Genomic DNA, 18,302 nt, shown 5'->3' on the forward strand with positions numbered 1-18,302 from the left:
TTCTTAATTATCTTGGGCTCTGGGAACAGAATCAGCCAGCATGCAGTCCTAAATTCAGCCAACTGATAGAGTTCTATGCCTGCTGCTGAGTGGAACAAGAAATAAATACAATGGGCAGGTCCTGATTTTTGGATCTGGTTGGAGAAGCCAGTCATGTAGTTTGTCTGAATGCCATATAATTTGATAGGTAGCAGGAGAGCATGAGTTGTAAGCTGGCCTAGGACCTACTCCCAATAGCGCTTGGTTCTCCAGGAAAAGTCACTTGGGAAAGATGGAGATGACAATGATAAGACGGAGTTGCATTCTCTTACATAAATGGGGATGTATGGGTTGTTAACATGGATGACCTAATGCATCCTCTATCTTTGCTCCATCCCAGAATCTAGAACTTCTGGGTGCTGTGTTTTGAGGCTCCTGGGATGGAAATCAGAAAGCAATCTTCCATTGAAACAGTATTATAAACAGTTGGATGTAATTGAATACCTTAGGTACGCTATAGGCATTTGCAAAATGACCTAGAAACCAAATTATAATGCCACTTCTGTGAAAGAACTTTTTAAAAGTACCACTTATTGAGTACTTACAGATTAAAAAAACAAAACATAGAGGTTAGTTAACTTACCCAAGGTCATGGACCTGGTAACTAGAGAATCTAGGATTTGATTCTATTCTGTTTGATAAGTCCATGTTCTTCATTTCTAAATTACTCCACCTCCAGGGAACATTTATTGTTAGATTAATAGAAATAATTAACTAAGTACAACAAATAACAGAATTTAATAAATAATGTTTCTTAAATATGTGTGATATAGTTAGGCTGCCTGTATAATGCTTAGTAGTTTTTAAAGAGCATTTACATGCATTATTTCATTTCACAGACTTGAAACCACTAGAGTAGAGATAGAAGACAAATTAGAAAGTATGAGACAGTTTAGAATATAGTTTCATTTAAAAAAAATTTGATGGGGATAGTGCCAATTCGTCTGAGATTTCACGAAAGACACGAATACTCATCGTGATCCTTGGGGAAGGGATAGGTTTGGGGCTGGCAAGGAATTGGGAACATTGGGTCTGGTGGGGAAGAAAGTGTCAGTGAAAGCCAGAGGTGGGACTGCTCCTCCATGGGATACTCTGTGTGAATGCAGTGGAGAGCCTGAGTCCGGGGACAGATGTTTGAGGAGGAAGAGCAGGCTAGTGACCAACTTCTTCAGTGGGAGCTGCGGATTTGCCATCTGATCTAAAAGGCAGGAAGTAGCCATTATCGGTTCCTACGTGAGGTGACAAGAACAGTGCCATGGTCAGGTGTATAAATGCTGCCGAAGGAATGCATTAGAGACATGGAGACCATCCCTCAAGCTAGTCAGTCAGTTTAATGTGAGGTGCTTAGGAAAGGACCCTACTGCAAGTCACATACGTGCCAGAGCCTGGTTTCAATGCCGGTAAGTTGTGGCAGTGGAAAGGCTCCAGGGTTCTTTAGTGTAGGGACTCGGGCAGGTAATTTTCTTGTGTAGTCAGTTTCCTCAAGTGTTCTCTTCAAATCGAAAGATTTCGGGGTATGAGAAATCTAAGGAAAATATAAAAACATATTCTTAAGCCAGACAAACATTAATTTTAGGTTTTCTAGTATTTGGTAATATCTCAGGTTTTGTCCCTCCAAATAATTAGGAGTTGACTGTATACAGGATGCTTCAGTCTTCCTTCATCCAGGAACATCTCAGTGGTTTTTAAGTTTTATTCATGTCTTGGATATTCTTCAATATTTAAAACAGAATTCAGTTTGAGAATAATGAAGATGAAGACGTAAACCCACTGAAACTAGGCCTTCTCACTTGGATTGAAGAAGACCTCTTCCTGGCTGTAAGCCACAGTGAGTCCAGTCCCCGATCTGTCATTCACCATTTGACTGCAGCTTCTTCTGAGATGGATGAAGAGCATGGACAGCTCAATGTCAGGTATTGCAGTTTTTCCCTGTACTCCGCGTGTTAAGCAAATGGAGTTAGGTTTTTGTCTTTTATGATGATACAACTTTTTTTGACTTCCATTGAGCAAGGTTGAGGAGCAGTAGCTTTCTTGTTAGACGCACTTAAAAAGATTAAATCTAGTTTTGAGCCATGTCAAAATAACAGACCAAAAGTATATCAAAAAGTAGTGGAAAATAGGATAAATATTAATAGATGAAGCAACTTTTTAAAGATGTGTTAAATATTTTAATTCAGCATCTACTCACGTTTTTCCAGGATGTTTGTTATATGTTACAATTGATTTTAATAACTGTGAAGCATAATTAGAGTGGCTAATTCTCATGGGCTAATGTGATAGGAAGAAATTTTGTATAAATGCAGTCATGCGTATATATATACATGGATGTGTGTGTGTGTGTGTGTGTGTGCATACCTTTTCCATGTTTAGATACACAAATACTTGACATTGTATTACAATTGCCTGTAGTATTCTGTAAAGTAACACACCGTCCAGGTTTGTAGCCTAGTAGCAATAGGCCATACCCCATAGCCTAGGGGTGTAGTAGGCTATACCACCTAGGTTTGTGTAAGTACTGTATGATGTTTGCACAATGATGAAATCACCTAACAACACATTTCTCAGACATATCCCCATCGTTAAATGATGCATAGCTGCGTATATATGCTTTGTTTTGATGTGGTGACTTCAAAATGCTTCTTCCAGCCTCCTCTTCTTTATATCCTATTGTGTACTTGACTACATTTACCGTTAGAAAGTCTCTATTCTTCTTTGTTCTCTGGGCCTGAGTTTTGTTTTGATTCCTGACTATATCTTCATTATGTAACAGGTTTCAGTTAATGAATGCTGTTCTCTGAAATGCAAGCCCTGTTGTGTAGTAGAGAGCATTTTCTAGCCAGTTCCCAGAACTCCTTGTTTCCAGTGTCAAGACTTGGCACCTTTGGCCACTGATACTGATCCCCAGATTAATTTGTAATTAAAGCCCTACTGGTGAGATTTCTCTTCTGAGAAACGTTGTTGCAAAATTAGGAACCTTTCCTTTATATATACATTACATACATTTACAGACATAAAACATTTTAATGCAGTCATTTGCTCCTACTCTGACTCATGGTGCTTCGTGATATTTTGAAAAAGCCTTTTGTTAACATGTCTAAATGCAGAATATGTTCTAGAAATATGTAGCACTTAAAGTAAGCCAGTAGATTACCTTTTGAAAAGCAGAGCAATTTACTTAAGTTTCTACTTCTTCAGATTTGAAATTCTTCATCATTAGCTTGTAGAAACAAAAGCTTGATGCAGTCATCTCATTTGCTATAAAGGAAATGAGAAGTCATTTACAGTATATTTCTACTGCTTTGACTTTTGTTTCTCAAAAAGACTGTTTTGTTCATATAAAATATTAATGCTTTTGAGAACTTCAAAGTCCCTCAATTAAGTAGTCTACATTTACTGTAGCTTGTACTTTGTAAAAAGTACTTTTCTAAGTCCTTTCTCTGTCTTAGCTTATTTATTTCTCATAATACCTCTTTAAAGTATGTGCCATTTGCACCATCATTTTACAGATGGGGCAACTAAGACATGGAACAGTTAGGTAACTTGCCTGAGATCATGCAGGTGGAGTCAGGATCGAATCCCAGCCAGTCTAGCTCTAGAGTTTGTTCTCTTCCTGACAGATAGTTTATCCTCATAAAATGTGAGGCATTTGTAGAGGAAGTCCCTATTGTTATAATTTTTAGTTTTTTTGTAGATTGGTTAAAAACTTTGAATTAAATGTTCCCATTAACATCATTTGTTTTTATCACTACCTTTTTGTCTCCTTTTTTTTTTTTTTTTAATCACTACCTCTTCCTTCTCTTTTAAGAAATTCTGCTTCTGTGGCTATGGTCCAAGCTACTTGAGAAGCTGAGGTGGGAGATCACTTGAGCCTAGGGGGTTGAGATTGCAGTGAGCTATGATTGCGTCAACTGCATTTCAGCCTGGGCAACAGAGCAAGATACTGTCAAAAAAAAAAAAAAAAAAAGAGTGAAATTTTACTTATCTCCATTGACTCAGGGAAAAAATGTAACGGTGATAACATATTCCCTTGATCTCGTTAGTGAAAATCCACAATTTTCCATCAATCGATATGCTAGTGATACAGACATTGAGTGTGCTCATTTTCCTACAGAGGAGCTGCTTTAACTATTTTAAGCAGACAGAAATGATATTGGTACCATCCATGTCTAGTGAAGGCAATACATTGTAATAAGTTGCAGTAAGTTGTGGCCAGAAGAGGAGTGATGACTTCACAGTGTAAATAACTGTCTTATTGCCTTATTGGGTTTGTGGAAAATGGTGTCATGTAGCAGATGTGGCTTTATCTGGGCTTTGGTTTAGAATAGTTTTATCTATTCATCCAACCATCCATCTGTCTTATCCAACCATCCATCTGTCTCTAAGTGTGTAAGTGTGTGTGTGTGTGTGTGTGTGTGTGTGTGTAGTATTGGGTCTGTATATATGTACTTAGTCTACATTGTATTGAAATAGTGCAGCACCAAAAGGAGATTGTTGATTTTCAAAATCAGTGAAATGTTACTATTTTTGAGAAAAAAAGATTTACACACCCTCCTCTTTTTTTTTTTGTTTTTGTCAGTTCATCTGCAACAGTGGATGGGGTCATAATCGGTCTATGTTGCAATTCCAAGACCAAGTCAGTAGCATTACAGCTGGCTGATGGCCAGATATTTAAGTACCTTTGGGGTGAGTATCAAGGTGTTAGGAAAGCATATTATGACTTACATAGATGCTTAGTTCTTAAGAACATGTACTTGGATCTTGTCAGTACAACATTGATTGTCAGGTCTTTTAACTATCCTGGAAAACCCTAAGCTTTAGAGTGGAATTGGCAGGTGTATTCTACTCCTGTTTCCTCTTTTAATGAACTAACGTACTCTTACAAAAGTGATTGAAATTGCATGTTGAGTGTTTTAGCAAGTATTGATGTTGATGGTTTTTACAAAGAGCACATCAGCTATTTGTAAACTAGATCTGTTAATCCTGCAGAGTCACCTTCTCTGGCTGTTAAACCATGGAAGAACTCTGGTGGATTTCCTGTTCGGTTTCCTTATCCATGCACCCAGACCGAATTGGCCATGATTGGAGAAGAGGTAAGTGAACACGGAGCAGGAAACTTACTTAGTTACCCAGGGACTGATGGCATTAGGTAGAAAGAAAGTGGGCTTTGGAGGTGGACTTGGGTCTCCACTAAATGCCTAGGCAATAGTGGGAAATGATCTCACTTTCATAAGCCACACCTTATTCATCTATAAAATGGGCAAATCAATATCTATCTATCAGGGTTCAGAAGACTAAATGAGATAATATATGTGATTAGCAACCTTTTATCCCTAGCCGTACAAATCATTCAAAGTTAATTTTATTTAATATCTTTTGAGGAAAACAGAAATATGATCTTGAAAATAGTTTTAGTAGATTTTTATTCAACACATATTAGAATGCCTGTAATTGTGGTGGATGGTAGAATACAGTGGTTGGAAAACAAAACCACTTAACTAATTCCTGCTCTTCTGGAATTTGTGATCTATTAATTTCAATGTAATAATTCCCTTTGTTGGGAGTGTGATGGAAATAGACAGGGTGTGCTGGTAGAGAATACTGAGATGTTTGAGGGGTAATTTGAGGATGGTGGCTATAAGAATGAGAGTCCTGCATTTGGTGGTCCAGGAAGGCCTCTCGGAGTCAGTGAGGTGTGTGCTGAGATGTGAAGAAAAAGAAGGCTCTCTCTCCAGGCAGAAGGAAGAACAAACTCCTTGAACTTAGCAAGAACTCATCTTATTCAAGGGACTGAATGGAAGCATTGTGGCCAGAGCTCAATGACAGTCAGAGAAGGGAGTTTGGGTTTTTTAATTGAACAAAGATTAGAAACTTCTAGTGATTTTTAATCAACAGAGTAATGTGTTCTGCTTCATGGTTTGGACAGTGATTCTGGCTGCCCAGAAGAGAGCTGGTTAGAGAGTGACAAGATTGGAATATGGAATCAACACAGGTTGAGTGGAGTTAGTGAGGGGAAAAAGGAGATGGGTTTGAGATATATGTAGGAGATGGAGATGTCAGGGCTCACTGATGGATTGGATGGCTTCACATTCCATTTTGCACTGGGCCAGCTGCGTTTTAGGTATTTTTAGTCCTGATTACAGGAACTTGGGTGTGAAATCATAGGGCGGTAGAACTATGTGATAGAAAAGGTAGGTTTAACTGATTTGAAATAGAGTTGCTTATGATTTCAGTTTTATTTCTTTGCAGGAATGTGTCCTTGGTCTGACTGACCGGTGTCGCTTTTTCATCAATGACATTGAGGTATCAAGGCTTGGTTTGGTATTGGATCCTTTTCACAGTGTTGGCTCCGAGTAATCAAGCTGCCTTTCCCCCATGCCTTTCTGGTCTTCTCTTGTAGGTTGCGTCAAATGTCACGTCATTTGCAGTATATGATGAGTTTTTATTGTTGACAACCCATTCCCATACCTGCCAGTGTTTTTGCCTGAGGGATGCTTCATTTAAAAGTAAGTTTTCAATGTATAAAATAGAAATGGTCCCACCTCCAATGTCTTTTGGAGTCTTGATGACTTTTTGAATTCTTCATATACTTTGGCTTTTTATCAAGGAATCCTATGCTGGAGAAAATCTTTAGAGTTATTTTACTTAGACCCTAATCTCAACATAATGTCTCAGTTGAATCATTCTGCACTTTAGTAAAGACATCCAAGGAAGGGAGTTCCTTCCTTAAGCAGCACATTCTAAACTGAAAATTTTTCAGGAAATTTTATTATGTAATTGATCTAATATTTTATTTGGAATTACTATGTAGATCCCAAATGTTTTACCTTCTGTGTAGTCTTTTCCCACTGTGCCCACCCCCCACTTTACATCTGGGCTCCATCTCGTGTTTTGTAGGATATTGGCTGCATTTTGTCTTCTGTTCCATGCCCTGTCTATCTCTGCGTGTGTGGCGTGTATGTGTGTGTGTCTTCCTTATTCTAAAAGCCAGCTTATTTTCTTTGCTTCCAACTTGGAAATAGGGAATCTTCCTTTCATTGATATGATTATAGTACACTGATAATGCTAAGAAATAGAGAAGTTGCCCCGATTCTTACTGTGTTTCTCCAGATCATTTGAGAAGCTGTGTATGTGAATATGCGTGAGGGCTCTGTAAGAGAGAGGGCATGTTCATCAGCAGGGCTGATAGTGTTGAGGTTCAGTGGGAGAGCTAAGGCACATGGTTGTTATTTGTTCTCTTCTATTTCACATAGTATGTGTGGTTTCAATTGCAATTAATGGAGAGTGGCTTATTGTGATAATTAAGTCTTATTAGTTAATGGTGTGTTTAGCATTACAGGCTGGCCTGAGCAGCAATCACGTGTCCAATGGGGAAGTTCTGCGGAAAGTGGAAAGGGGTTCACGGATTGTCACTGTTGTGCCCCAGGACACAAAGCTTGTGTTACAGGTAAGCTGGTTTTTCAGACAAGATAGATAGTCTGATTGTCATTCAGCCAAGTACCAAGCATAATTCTTTCAGGTTGTATTTTAGGCTCTCTTATTCTTTGTATCGCTTATTGTAAACCTTTCCTTGATAGCTTTCTGTTCACTTTATTCAAAGTAGTATTGATACAGGCTGTGACCAGTAAGGCTCAAAGGGAAACTTTTCTTGAAAGTCAAGATAAATATAGAGAACAACCAGATTCTGCTAAAAGTGTGCTCATTTTAGAGAGTTGTGGTAGTTCTCTGTGAAGAGTTAGGTAAAATTCTGTATCCTGGCTATTTAAATGTTTTCTACTTAATTAAAAATGTTATTACTTTAATTTATTTAAGATGCCAAGGGGAAACTTAGAAGTTGTTCATCATCGAGCCCTGGTTTTAGCTCAGATTCGGAAGTGGTTGGACAAGTAAGTGCCATTGTACTGTTTGCGACTAGTTGGCTTGTGATAGACAATAAGTATTTTATTACAATTTTGAGAACTTAAAAGTATGAAAAGCACTCATTACCTATATCATCAGATTCTTAGGGACGCTTTTTTTTTTTTCTTTTTTTTAACTTTTTGACTTTAATACAGTATTTTGTAGTGGAGATTCCTAGCAGAAAGAATCGTGACGCTCATCATATAAAGGAGGGCTTCTCTTAACCTGAGGGAACACCTCTGGGTTTTAGGCGGCCTGTGAACCCAGGGAGATAGTACACACCAAACTTTGTCTTTGTGTATTTATCCAAGTAGAAAGCCCACAGCTTTCAACAGATTTACAGAGGGGACTATGACCCAAAAAAGACTGAGCCACTCTTGTGAAGGAAGTGACTGATTTTCTGAACCTATTTGGAGGAAACTTTGTATTAGAAAGATCTATACTAATATTTTGTTTAAAAAGGAGACCTAAATTCCATGATGATTTTCTTTATTTTTGATTCAGAGTCTTGCTCTGTTACCCAGGCTAGAGTGCAGTGGCACAATCTCGGCTCACTGCAACCTCTGCCTCCTGGGTTCAAGCAGTCCTCCCACCTCAGCCTCCTGCATAGCTAGGATTACAGGCATGCACTACCATGCCTGGCTAATTTTTTTTTGTATTTTTAGTAGAGACAGGGTTTCACCATGTTGGCCAGGCTGGTCTCAAACTCCTGACCTCAAGTGATCTGCCCACCTCGGCCTTCCAAAGTGCTAGGATTACAGGTGTGAACCACCGTGGCTGGCCTTCTGTAATGATTTTCTGTTGTATGTATGTGAAGATGTAGTTCTCAGACAGCCATGATGAATAAATCACACCTTTTAAGAAGGTAAATGAATGTGGTACCTGATTTTTGTATTCTGTAATTTCAGAGTAGAAATTCAGTAATAGTAGATTGGCACTGGGGCTGTAATCTGATTATAACTGGTTTGTATCCTAATGAAAATATACTGGGTCCGTGGAGCTCAGTTTTTGTGAATACCTGTTCTGTTTTTTCTCTGTCTCCTCACAGACTTATGTTTAAAGAGGCATTTGAATGCATGAGAAAACTGCGAATCAATCTCAATCTGATTTATGATCATAACCCTAAGGTAACTTTCTACGCTGCCATCCACTCCAGCTTACTTTGTACTTGAACTAATGTGATCTGAACGAAGGTGTTTTGTCCCTTCTTTTGGTAGGTGTTTCTCGAAAATGTGGAAACCTTCATTAAACAGATAGATTCTGTGAATCATATTAATTTGTTTTTTACAGAATTGAAGTAAGTATTCTGAATAATTCATGAGTATCTTTTCCATAATTTTCTCTCTTCTTGTTAAAGAAATCAAATATAAATAGCTAGAGAAGAAAAATTACTTACCGTGCATTTTAAAAAATTGCTATAACTCTTAGATGCCAGTTGGTTTTTTGCTCTTTTCCTTTCTTTTTAAAACAGCCTGTTTAAAACTATGTCTTTAAAATATGTCATTCAGAATTATTTGACTTGATTTTTAGATATACATATAGAACTATTTTTTTTTCTTAGGAGATTGAAATCAAATGGCATCTTTCTCTCTGATGATCTTTCCCCTCAACTTTTTAATGAAACACTTTCAAAATAGAGAAAAGTTGAGAGAATTGTCCAGTAAGCAGCCTATATATACCCTACCTGGATTCGCCAGTTTATATTTTTCTGTATATGCATTCTCATGCTGTATAATCTGTCCATCCATCATTCATCTTGTTTGTAGACAAATTTCTAAGTGAGTTGTAGACATCAGTCCACTCTACCCCCTGTACTTCTTATATATCATTAACTAAAGGGCATTCTTTGTGTGTGGGATGGTTTTGTTGCATTTTTTAAGGTCATATTTATCTACATTGAAATGTCCAAATCTTAAGTGTGTCATTTAGTGAGTTTTGGCAAATGTATACTTCATGTAACCTGAATGAACCTCTATCAAGTTAGAGGGCATTTATTCCTTTTCAGAAAGATGCATCAAATTCCTTTTCAATCAGTCCCTGTCCCATTTCCCAGGCAACTACCCTTCTGAATCTTTCACCATAAATCAGTTTTGCCTGTTCAAGAACTTCACCTAAATGGAAGCATACAGTATTACTCTTCTGCATAAAGCTGCTTTCATTCAGCACATTGTCTTGAAATTCATCTGTGTTTTTCTATGTATCACTAGCTCATTCGTCTTTTATGGCTCAGTAGTGTGCCATTGTATAAATACACCACTATTTGCTTATTCATTCCCCTGTTGCTGGACACCTGGATTGTGCCCTGTTTGGGGCTCATGTGACTGAAACATCTACAAACATTTGTATAAGTCTTTTGTGGAAATGTTTTATTTCTCAATATTTTTATAATTCAACACTTCCAAAAGTCATTTTTATTTATCATCATCAGCATGCCAGGTGTATGTTAGTAATTTGATCGCTGGGCTACATGTTGTTGATGACCTTTCCATACACACCTGTTCTTAGAGAAGAAGATGTCACAAAGACCATGTACCCTCCACCAGTTACCAGCAGTGTCCACCTATCCAGGGGTCCTGACGGGAAAAAACTAGACCTTGTCTGCGATGCTCTGAGAGCAGTCATGGAGAGCATAAATCCTCATAAGTACGTATGCTGTCACCAGGAGGCATCCTTTGAAAAACAAAAGTGTGTAGTTGTCCTTGTCCAGCCTATTCGTCTTTCTCATTCTGGTGTTCTTCACTTATTACCTCAGATACTGCCTCTCCATACTTACATCTCATGTAAAGAAGACAACCCCAGAACTGGAAATTGTACTGCAGAAAGTACACGAGCTTCAAGGTAGAGATCCGCTCACAGAGAAAGTGCTAACGTGGCCGTAACTGCCACTAGTCTCCTGCAGGTGACCATCACCATGTCATTGCCACACCACAGATTTAATACGTGACCTTTTAGTTGCCATTTTAAGACCCATGTCAGTTGTTTTCAGGGCTGCCCTCTAAAGCATATCTAAAAGTATCAGAAGTGTATATAATTCTTCTGATGTCCAGTTCTGTTGAGAAAAAGTTATTGTCTTTTTGGTTATATTGCTGGGTCTGCGGGTTTTTTCCCCAAATGGTTGTATTCTGTTTTGTTTTCTAAACACTGTTAGGAAATGCTCCCTCTGATCCTGATGCTGTGAGTGCTGAAGAGGCCCTGAAATATTTGCTGCTTCTGGTAGATGTTAATGAATTATATGATCATTCTCTTGGCACCTATGACTTTGATTTGGTCCTCATGGTAGCTGAGAAGTCACAGAAGGTATGTGGAGTTGTTACTTGGTTCTTGTTTATATATAAGAACCAAACCTTGTATGTGAAACACTGCTTCTGGTAGTGCAGTATCTTTTCTGCTATCACCCTGTGAGTGCAGGGCTGGAGACAGATCTGTGAGTTTCTAGGGCCCACGTTCCTAAGCCTCTGGATTATGAGATTGAGGAAGTGAAGTAAAATTACATGGCTTTTTTTTGAGACAGAGTCTTGCTCTGTCTCCCAGGCTAGAGTGCAGTGGTATGATCTCGGCTCACTGCAAGCTCCGCCTCCTCAGTTCATGCCATTCTCCTGCCTCAGTCTCCCGAGTACCTGGGACTACAGGTGCCTGTCACCACGCCAGGCTAATTTTTTGTATTTTTAGTAGAGACCGGGTTTCACCGTGTTAGCCAGGATGGTCTCGATCTCCTGACCTTGTGATCCGCCCGCCTCGGCTGCAGGATTACAGGTGTGAACCACCGCGTACAGTCTAAATTTATATGGTTATTTTTAAGATGATGGGCATATGTGTGAGCTAATTTCTTCTCTTGTAAAGGAAATGTAACAAGTGATTCATGTTCCACTCCAGTTCTTTCTCACATGGCTCTTTTTTCTAGTGGAGGGTGGGCACATGGAGCACAGAAGGCTCATGGCCTCCTTTCCTATGTTGGTACATGTGCTATGATCAAAAACTTTGAGCACCCCTGGTATGCTTATTTTTATCTAGTTTTTTGCAGCCTCAGTCTCTTCCCCATGATTTCTCCAAAAAGGAAAATCAGATCCTTCATCTCTGCTTAAAATCTTTCATGAGCGCCGGGCGTGGTGACTCAAGCCTGTAATCCCAGCACTTTGGGAGGCCAAGATGGGCAGATCACAAGGTCAGGAGATCGAGACCATCCTGGCTAACACGGTGAAACCCCATCTCTACTAAAAAATACAAAAAACTAGCTGGGCAAGGTGGCGGGCGCCTGTAGTCCCAGCTACTCGGGAGGCTGAGGCATGAGAATGGCATGAACCCGGGAGGCGGAGCTTGCAATGAGCTGAAATCCGGCCACTGCACTCCAGCCTGGGCGACAGAGCGAGACTGTCTCAAAAAAAAAAAAAAAAATCTTTCATAAGCTCCCACTGTTACGAGGATAAAATTCAGAAGCCATAATACTGCTTAGAAACCCTTCCTTGACCTGGCCTCTGTGTATCTTTCCATTCTCACTTCTTGGTATTGTCTTTTTTTCCTCCGCCCATGGAGGAAAGACAATGCTTTTGTCCCCCTTCCCTCGCCCCTCACCACCACCAGCCACCACATGCCTTGGTAGGCAGCATTACTTCTGCCACCCATGGGCTTTGACTGTTTCCACCCTCACCATTCACCTGGCTCATTCTCACTAATCTAGGTTAAAGGATGCCAAGGTGGCCTCTTCCCAGTAAGCCATTCATGCTTGCCTTCAGGGACTGGGTGAGGTGACCCTCCTATATGCTTCTGTTGCACACAGCGCCTGCAGGGAAGTTGCGTTAAAAACAGGAACACCTCTCCATTAGGAAGAAGAGCAGTTTGCTTACAGGGCATGGCACAGAGCCGGAGATGATAGGGCCAGTAAATACTAGGTTGGCAGGGTCTCAGAGTTTGGTGTCCAACTCAGTATAATTTTATTTTTTGTTTTAATGTGATCTTTTCAGGAGGGCATGGAATATCATGAAAACAGCAATGTCTTAGACTTTTAGGAGAAGCTTACATGCATTTGTTGAATATCTTGTAGACTGAAACCTTATTTCCCTTACTAGCCTATGAAATAAATGATACTGTGAGACTTAGTTAAGGAAGTTACTGTTGTTCCAAATGTAACTTAATATCTGTATGTGAAAGCATTTTTACCAAAACTTGTTTGGTGTTCAGCTGACCCTTGCACAACGTGAGTTTCAACTGTGCGAGTGTGAACTGTGTGGGTTTATCTAAATGGAGATCTCTCGCAAATACAGTTGGCCCTTTTTGTCCACAGGTTCTGCATCCACAATCAGTGTGGATCAAAAGTACAATATTTGCAGGATTTAAAACTTGCAGATGCGGCCGGGTGCGGTGGCTCAAGCCTGTAATCCCAGCACTTTGGGAGGCCGAGGCGGGCGGATCACGAGGTCAGGAGATCGAGACCATCCTGGCTAACACGGTGAAACCCCGTCTCTACTAAAAATACAAAAAGAAATTAGCCGGGCGAGGTGGCGGGGGCCTGTAGTCCCAGCTACTCGGGAGGCTGAGGCAGGAGAATGGCGTAAACCCGGGAGGCGGAGCTTGCAGTGAGCCGAGATCGCGCCACTGCACTCCAGTCTGGGCGACAGAGCGAGACTCCGTCTCAAAAAAAAAAAAAAAAAAAAAAAAAAAAAAAACTTGCAGATACAGAGAGCCAACTTTTTGTGTATCCAGACTCCATGGGGTCAAATGTAGGACTGGAGTATGCTTGGATTTTGGTATCCTTGGGGCGTCCTGGAACCAATTCCCCATGTATACTGGGGAACGACTGTGGTTTGATTTTATATATTATATAATATGTAGTTAATATATAATATACATTTAAAAATTATGTAGCTTTGGGTTTATTGCTGTATATAAATGCTATTTGTTGCTGTATATAAATGCTATAGCAATAATAGCTATATATAGCTATTATATATATAGCTATTATGTGTATAGCTATATATATAGCTATTATTGCTATATTGCTATATATAAATGCTATATATAAATGCTATTTATATTGCTGTATATAAAAATATCACAAGTAATAAAGTTCTCATTAATCATTTTTTTAGGATCCCAAAGAGTATCTTCCATTTCTTAATACACTTAAGAAAATGGAAACTAATTATCAGCGGTTTACTATAGACAAATACTTGAAACGATATGAAAAAGCCATTGGCCACCTCAGCAAATGTGGTAAGCATGGGGATTAGTATGTTCATCTCTACTTTAGATCTTCTTTGGAACTAGGCAAGGTATAAATTAAACTGTTAGTTTAGACAGTGATTGATTTCACTTCCTACTCCTGAAAACTCTAACAATGATGTATGCTCACCTTGTTTTGTCGTGTATTCTGAAAAGCTGAAGGTAAAGAAATCACTTTTAATGAACTGGAAGAGCTCCCTAGGTAAGAACGTCGAGCAGGTCCTTTTATGGTTAAGAATGAGCACCTTTTCTTAACCTTGTTTGGTTAAGAATGAGCACCTGTGAAATTAACGTCAGTGTCTCAGAATCAAAATTGGTTGACAGTTCTTCCTTCTCGTGCTGTTTGCAGATATGTCAGGGAAACTCTGCTTGTCTGGAGTGAGTGATGAGGCCACCTCCCCATGCCCTGCAAGACACAGTTTTAGTTGACAGTGATGGGGTGCCATTTGTTCTTCTCATGCTGTAACAGTTGTGATTCTTTACTGAGGACTGGCGGGGTGGGGTTGGAGGGGAAGGAAAAATCACCTGGGGTGCATGTTAAGCCTTCAGCTGCTGGCATCCTTGGAGAATCTGATTCAGCTGATCTGGGATAGGACTGAGGTGTGCATGTGTCTAATAAGCTTCCCAGGCGATGTCTTTTCAAGGAGGCTGAGAAAACACCGGGCTGGAAAGCTGGGACTCTTAAGTAGGACGCTGATCTCAATCAGTGCTTCTCTTGCCTCAGAATCTGCAGTGGTGCTCATTAAAAATTCAAATTCCAGGATCCTGTTCTTCAGATTCTCTGATTATTTAGGTCTTAAAAAGGTCCCTCATTGATTTTGTTTGGTGACCACTGGTATAAATGAAGTCCATTATGCTTCCCATGTCTTAAGCCTGTCTTTGTGTGACTCTTATTCCTGCAGGACCTGAGTACTTCCCAGAATGCTTGAACTTGATAAAAGATAAAAACTTGTATAACGAAGCTCTGAAGTTATATTCACCAAGCTCACAACAGTACCAGGTATGTGGTGTGTGAAATGAGGCTGTCCTGGTTTTGCTTTTTGCTTTAGTTGGAAAGGAGTGGGGATCTTGAGTTCATAACACCATTCTTGGCTTCAAAATTTATCGTAAAACTGATTAGCCTCAATTTGAACTTCTTATCTGGGAGAATGGTCCTGACGTGTTCTCTGATTCCTCATCTGCAATACCATAGCACCTTCCCTGTGGGGTTTCCTGCTTCCTTCCCACCCCTCCTCTTGTCCAACCTCACTGCTGTGAGACTGATCATCCTAACAAGTACAGATCTTTCCCATATGTTTCAGCATAAAGGGAAAGTTTTGTTTGTTTAAAAAAGCATCCCTTTAGCTTTTTTAATATACCACACATGCTTATAAGCTAAATGTGTTATATGATCTTCTTGACAGCCTAATGGGGTGCTGTGCACACTTTGTAGATGAGGAAGCAACTTGCCTGAGGATCCGGAGCTACAGAGTGCTGGACCTGGGATACAGAACCCAGGCTGCCCGATCACCCTGCCCATGCTATTAGCCACTAGTCTACCATGCCACCAGCATAACCATTTTCAATTTGTCCTCAGACTACATACACATCTTTCTGTGATCAAGCCTGCCAGTTTCTTCAGCACCAGCTTCTGCCACTGTCCACGTTCCCAGTTACTTGTAGGTAGTTCTACAGATGTCACATCATGTGATTCCTCTGCCATCTCTTTACCCACCAGCCTTCCTTTAGCCCCACTTGTCCATCAGAACCCTTGGGTTACTCCTGAATGCAATTCGCGGACAGGCGCCAAACACTGAGCTCCCAGAGCAGCCTGCCCTCACCTTGGTGATTGCGTTTGTCGAACTGCCGATTAGCTGCTTTGTCTCCTCCACCAGGCTGTGGGGCTTCTTAAGGGCAGGGACTCCATGTTGTATTCCTGTCTGCATCTCTGCCTAACATCCAGCCTGGAGAATCGAGGATTTGGCCAGTGGCTGCCTCTTCGCCCTTGTTTTCTGTTCTCTCCCACACTCACTTTGCTCCAGTCACACTGGCCGTCCCGTTGCTCCTCAGACCTGCCATACACATTCCTGCTGCGTGGCCATGGTGCCTTCTGTGCTCTCTGCCTGTACGCTGTCACCTATCTCGTCACGTGGTTTATTCTCCTGACAGCCTTCAGAGCTCACACTCCCTGAGGGCTACGAGGAGACTGTCCTCTGTCCCTTAACCCACCTTTGCCATTATGCTATAGACCGTATTTTGTCCATCAGTCCATCCTCTGTTACTATAAGAGCAGCAACTTGGTGGTGGTTCTTATATGGTTTTTCATTTGTTTGCTTTTATTTTTTGCCTTGCTATATTATCCATACTGCTCAGAATGGTGCATATGTAGTTAAGAGTAATTATTTGTTGAGTGAATACATGGCACATCCTCAGTAAGGTTTTGAATGAAAAAATGATTGCACTAACTGGTCAACTGTAAGATTTTCCCAGGGAATTCTTTCAAGGGAGTTTGAAGTTTAGGAACTAAGGCAGCTACACTGGAGCTTTAGAGAAATGATTGTCACGTTTCCTCCTCAGTCCTAAATCTCCTCTTGTCACAGGATATCAGCGTTGCTTATGGGGAACACCTGATGCAGGAGCACATGTATGAGCCAGCGGGGCTCATGTTTGCCCGTTGTGGTGCCCACGAGAAAGCTCTGTCAGCCTTTCTGACGTGTGGCAACTGGAAGCAAGCCCTCTGTGTGGCAGCCCAGCTTCACTTTGCTGAAGACCAGCTGGCTGGCCTCGGCAGAACTCTGGCCGGTAAGTACAATCATTTAGATGTCTACATCTACAAAGGTTTTAAAACATTTATTTCTTTGTGTTGTTTGGTAATTTTGCAAATAAATTTAGGGCAGAATACCCTGAGACAGTCTCGTTCTCACTGATAAAAATTAATTTAGAATGCTTTAAAGGATAAGCTACTACAACAAGAGTCCCAGAATGCAGTGACCCAATATGGAAAGATGTTTATTTCTCTCTGCCATAGGGATTGATCGGCCCTTCCGTTGTGTGGCTCTGCATCCTTTTAGGTAAATGGTTGTAGCTGGGTTATCTCCACATCTGTGGGGAAGGAAGCAGACTGGGGAGAAGTTAGAGTCATGGTAAAACATTTACTTTTAAGTTGGAAATGACCTGGATGGAAGTTAAACTATCACCTTCTATTCCATCTCGGCCACACCATGTGGCTGGATGGGCTATGCCCTGTAAGAAAGTAAAGATGAATTTTGGGATGGGTCCATTCTGGTATAGCCAGTAGGTTGTTGGAATAGCCAGGAATGAGGTGGGGGGAAAAAAAGGCCAAATGTCCAAGCATTCTGAAAGCAAAGGCAGTTTAGCTGCATCAGGGACAAGGGTTGCCCGAACCAGAGGTGAGGCTGGTACCAGGATCTAGTACTAGAGTGGAGGAAAGGGTAAGGACACCTGTGAAAAGAGATGAGCAGAAGCTCTGGTCCTCTCAGCAGTGCTTGAAGTAAAGCAATGACTAGTATATTTTTTCCTCTAACTTGTAAATATTGTTGAGATCTCAAAGAAAAAAATAAAAAGCAGTCCTAAAAAAATTCCATACTCTATCCTGTTAAATTTATGTACCTGTCCTTCTTTGTCATTTGCATTATTCTTTTTTTCTTAGGATTATAACAATGCATGGGATTATCACTTTTCTTTTTCTGGTTATTAGCCCTTCCCAAATCCCTCCATTTCCAAGCTGGCCTCTTTTTACAAATGTCAAGAATTCCTTATTTCAGGCCTTTTAGTTGTTTGTTCAGTCTCCATTGTTCCTTTCTGCTTTAGAAATTTATGATATTGGTTGTTTATACCTTCTATCTCTGTTCTTGGATCTTTGTCTTCTATTCTTTACAGCTCTTAGCTTGCTATTTCCCATGTCTTATAATGGAGTATTTCTAGTTTTCTCAGATGTTTAGCAAAAGTAGGTGGGGAGGGCAGTGGTCAAAGATGTTTGAGAAATGTTACACACTGGAGTCACTCTGTGTGTACATTTAACATAGGCAGTTTACACAAGAGAGCAAAAGAAAGAAAAGGTAACTATTTAAATAGTGGAGGTGATTTTACCTACCTTTTTTAGTGATATATGCCCTGGAGTGAGCATGCAATGAGAGACCAGAATCTGCCAG

At 40.3% G+C, this 18,302-nt stretch overlaps 1 protein-coding gene across 2 annotated transcripts in view; it reads left to right on the forward strand.

Annotated features, from left to right (window-relative positions):
• Positions 1 to 18,302, forward strand: part of ELP1 (elongator acetyltransferase complex subunit 1) — a 65,541-nt gene that overhangs the window by 25,451 nt on the left and 21,788 nt on the right. For both annotated transcript variants that reach the window (XM_065530251.1, XM_005581114.3), the window contains exons 14-28: positions 1,770 to 1,952; positions 4,616 to 4,722; positions 5,026 to 5,129; positions 6,286 to 6,339; positions 6,437 to 6,542; positions 7,368 to 7,483; positions 7,849 to 7,922; positions 8,984 to 9,062; positions 9,153 to 9,232; positions 10,441 to 10,578; positions 10,688 to 10,773; positions 11,084 to 11,232; positions 14,019 to 14,142; positions 15,054 to 15,151; positions 16,731 to 16,932. In XM_065530251.1, the coding sequence (XP_065386323.1) occupies positions 1,770 to 1,952; positions 4,616 to 4,722; positions 5,026 to 5,129; positions 6,286 to 6,339; positions 6,437 to 6,542; positions 7,368 to 7,483; positions 7,849 to 7,922; positions 8,984 to 9,062; positions 9,153 to 9,232; positions 10,441 to 10,578; positions 10,688 to 10,773; positions 11,084 to 11,232; positions 14,019 to 14,142; positions 15,054 to 15,151; positions 16,731 to 16,932 (1,700 nt within the window). The remainder of the gene's footprint in view (positions 1 to 1,769; positions 1,953 to 4,615; positions 4,723 to 5,025; positions 5,130 to 6,285; positions 6,340 to 6,436; positions 6,543 to 7,367; positions 7,484 to 7,848; positions 7,923 to 8,983; positions 9,063 to 9,152; positions 9,233 to 10,440; positions 10,579 to 10,687; positions 10,774 to 11,083; positions 11,233 to 14,018; positions 14,143 to 15,053; positions 15,152 to 16,730; positions 16,933 to 18,302) is intronic.

Source organism: Macaca fascicularis, chromosome 15, assembly GCF_037993035.2.
Source record: "Macaca fascicularis isolate 582-1 chromosome 15, T2T-MFA8v1.1".
Taxonomy (NCBI): Eukaryota; Metazoa; Chordata; class Mammalia; order Primates; family Cercopithecidae; genus Macaca; species Macaca fascicularis.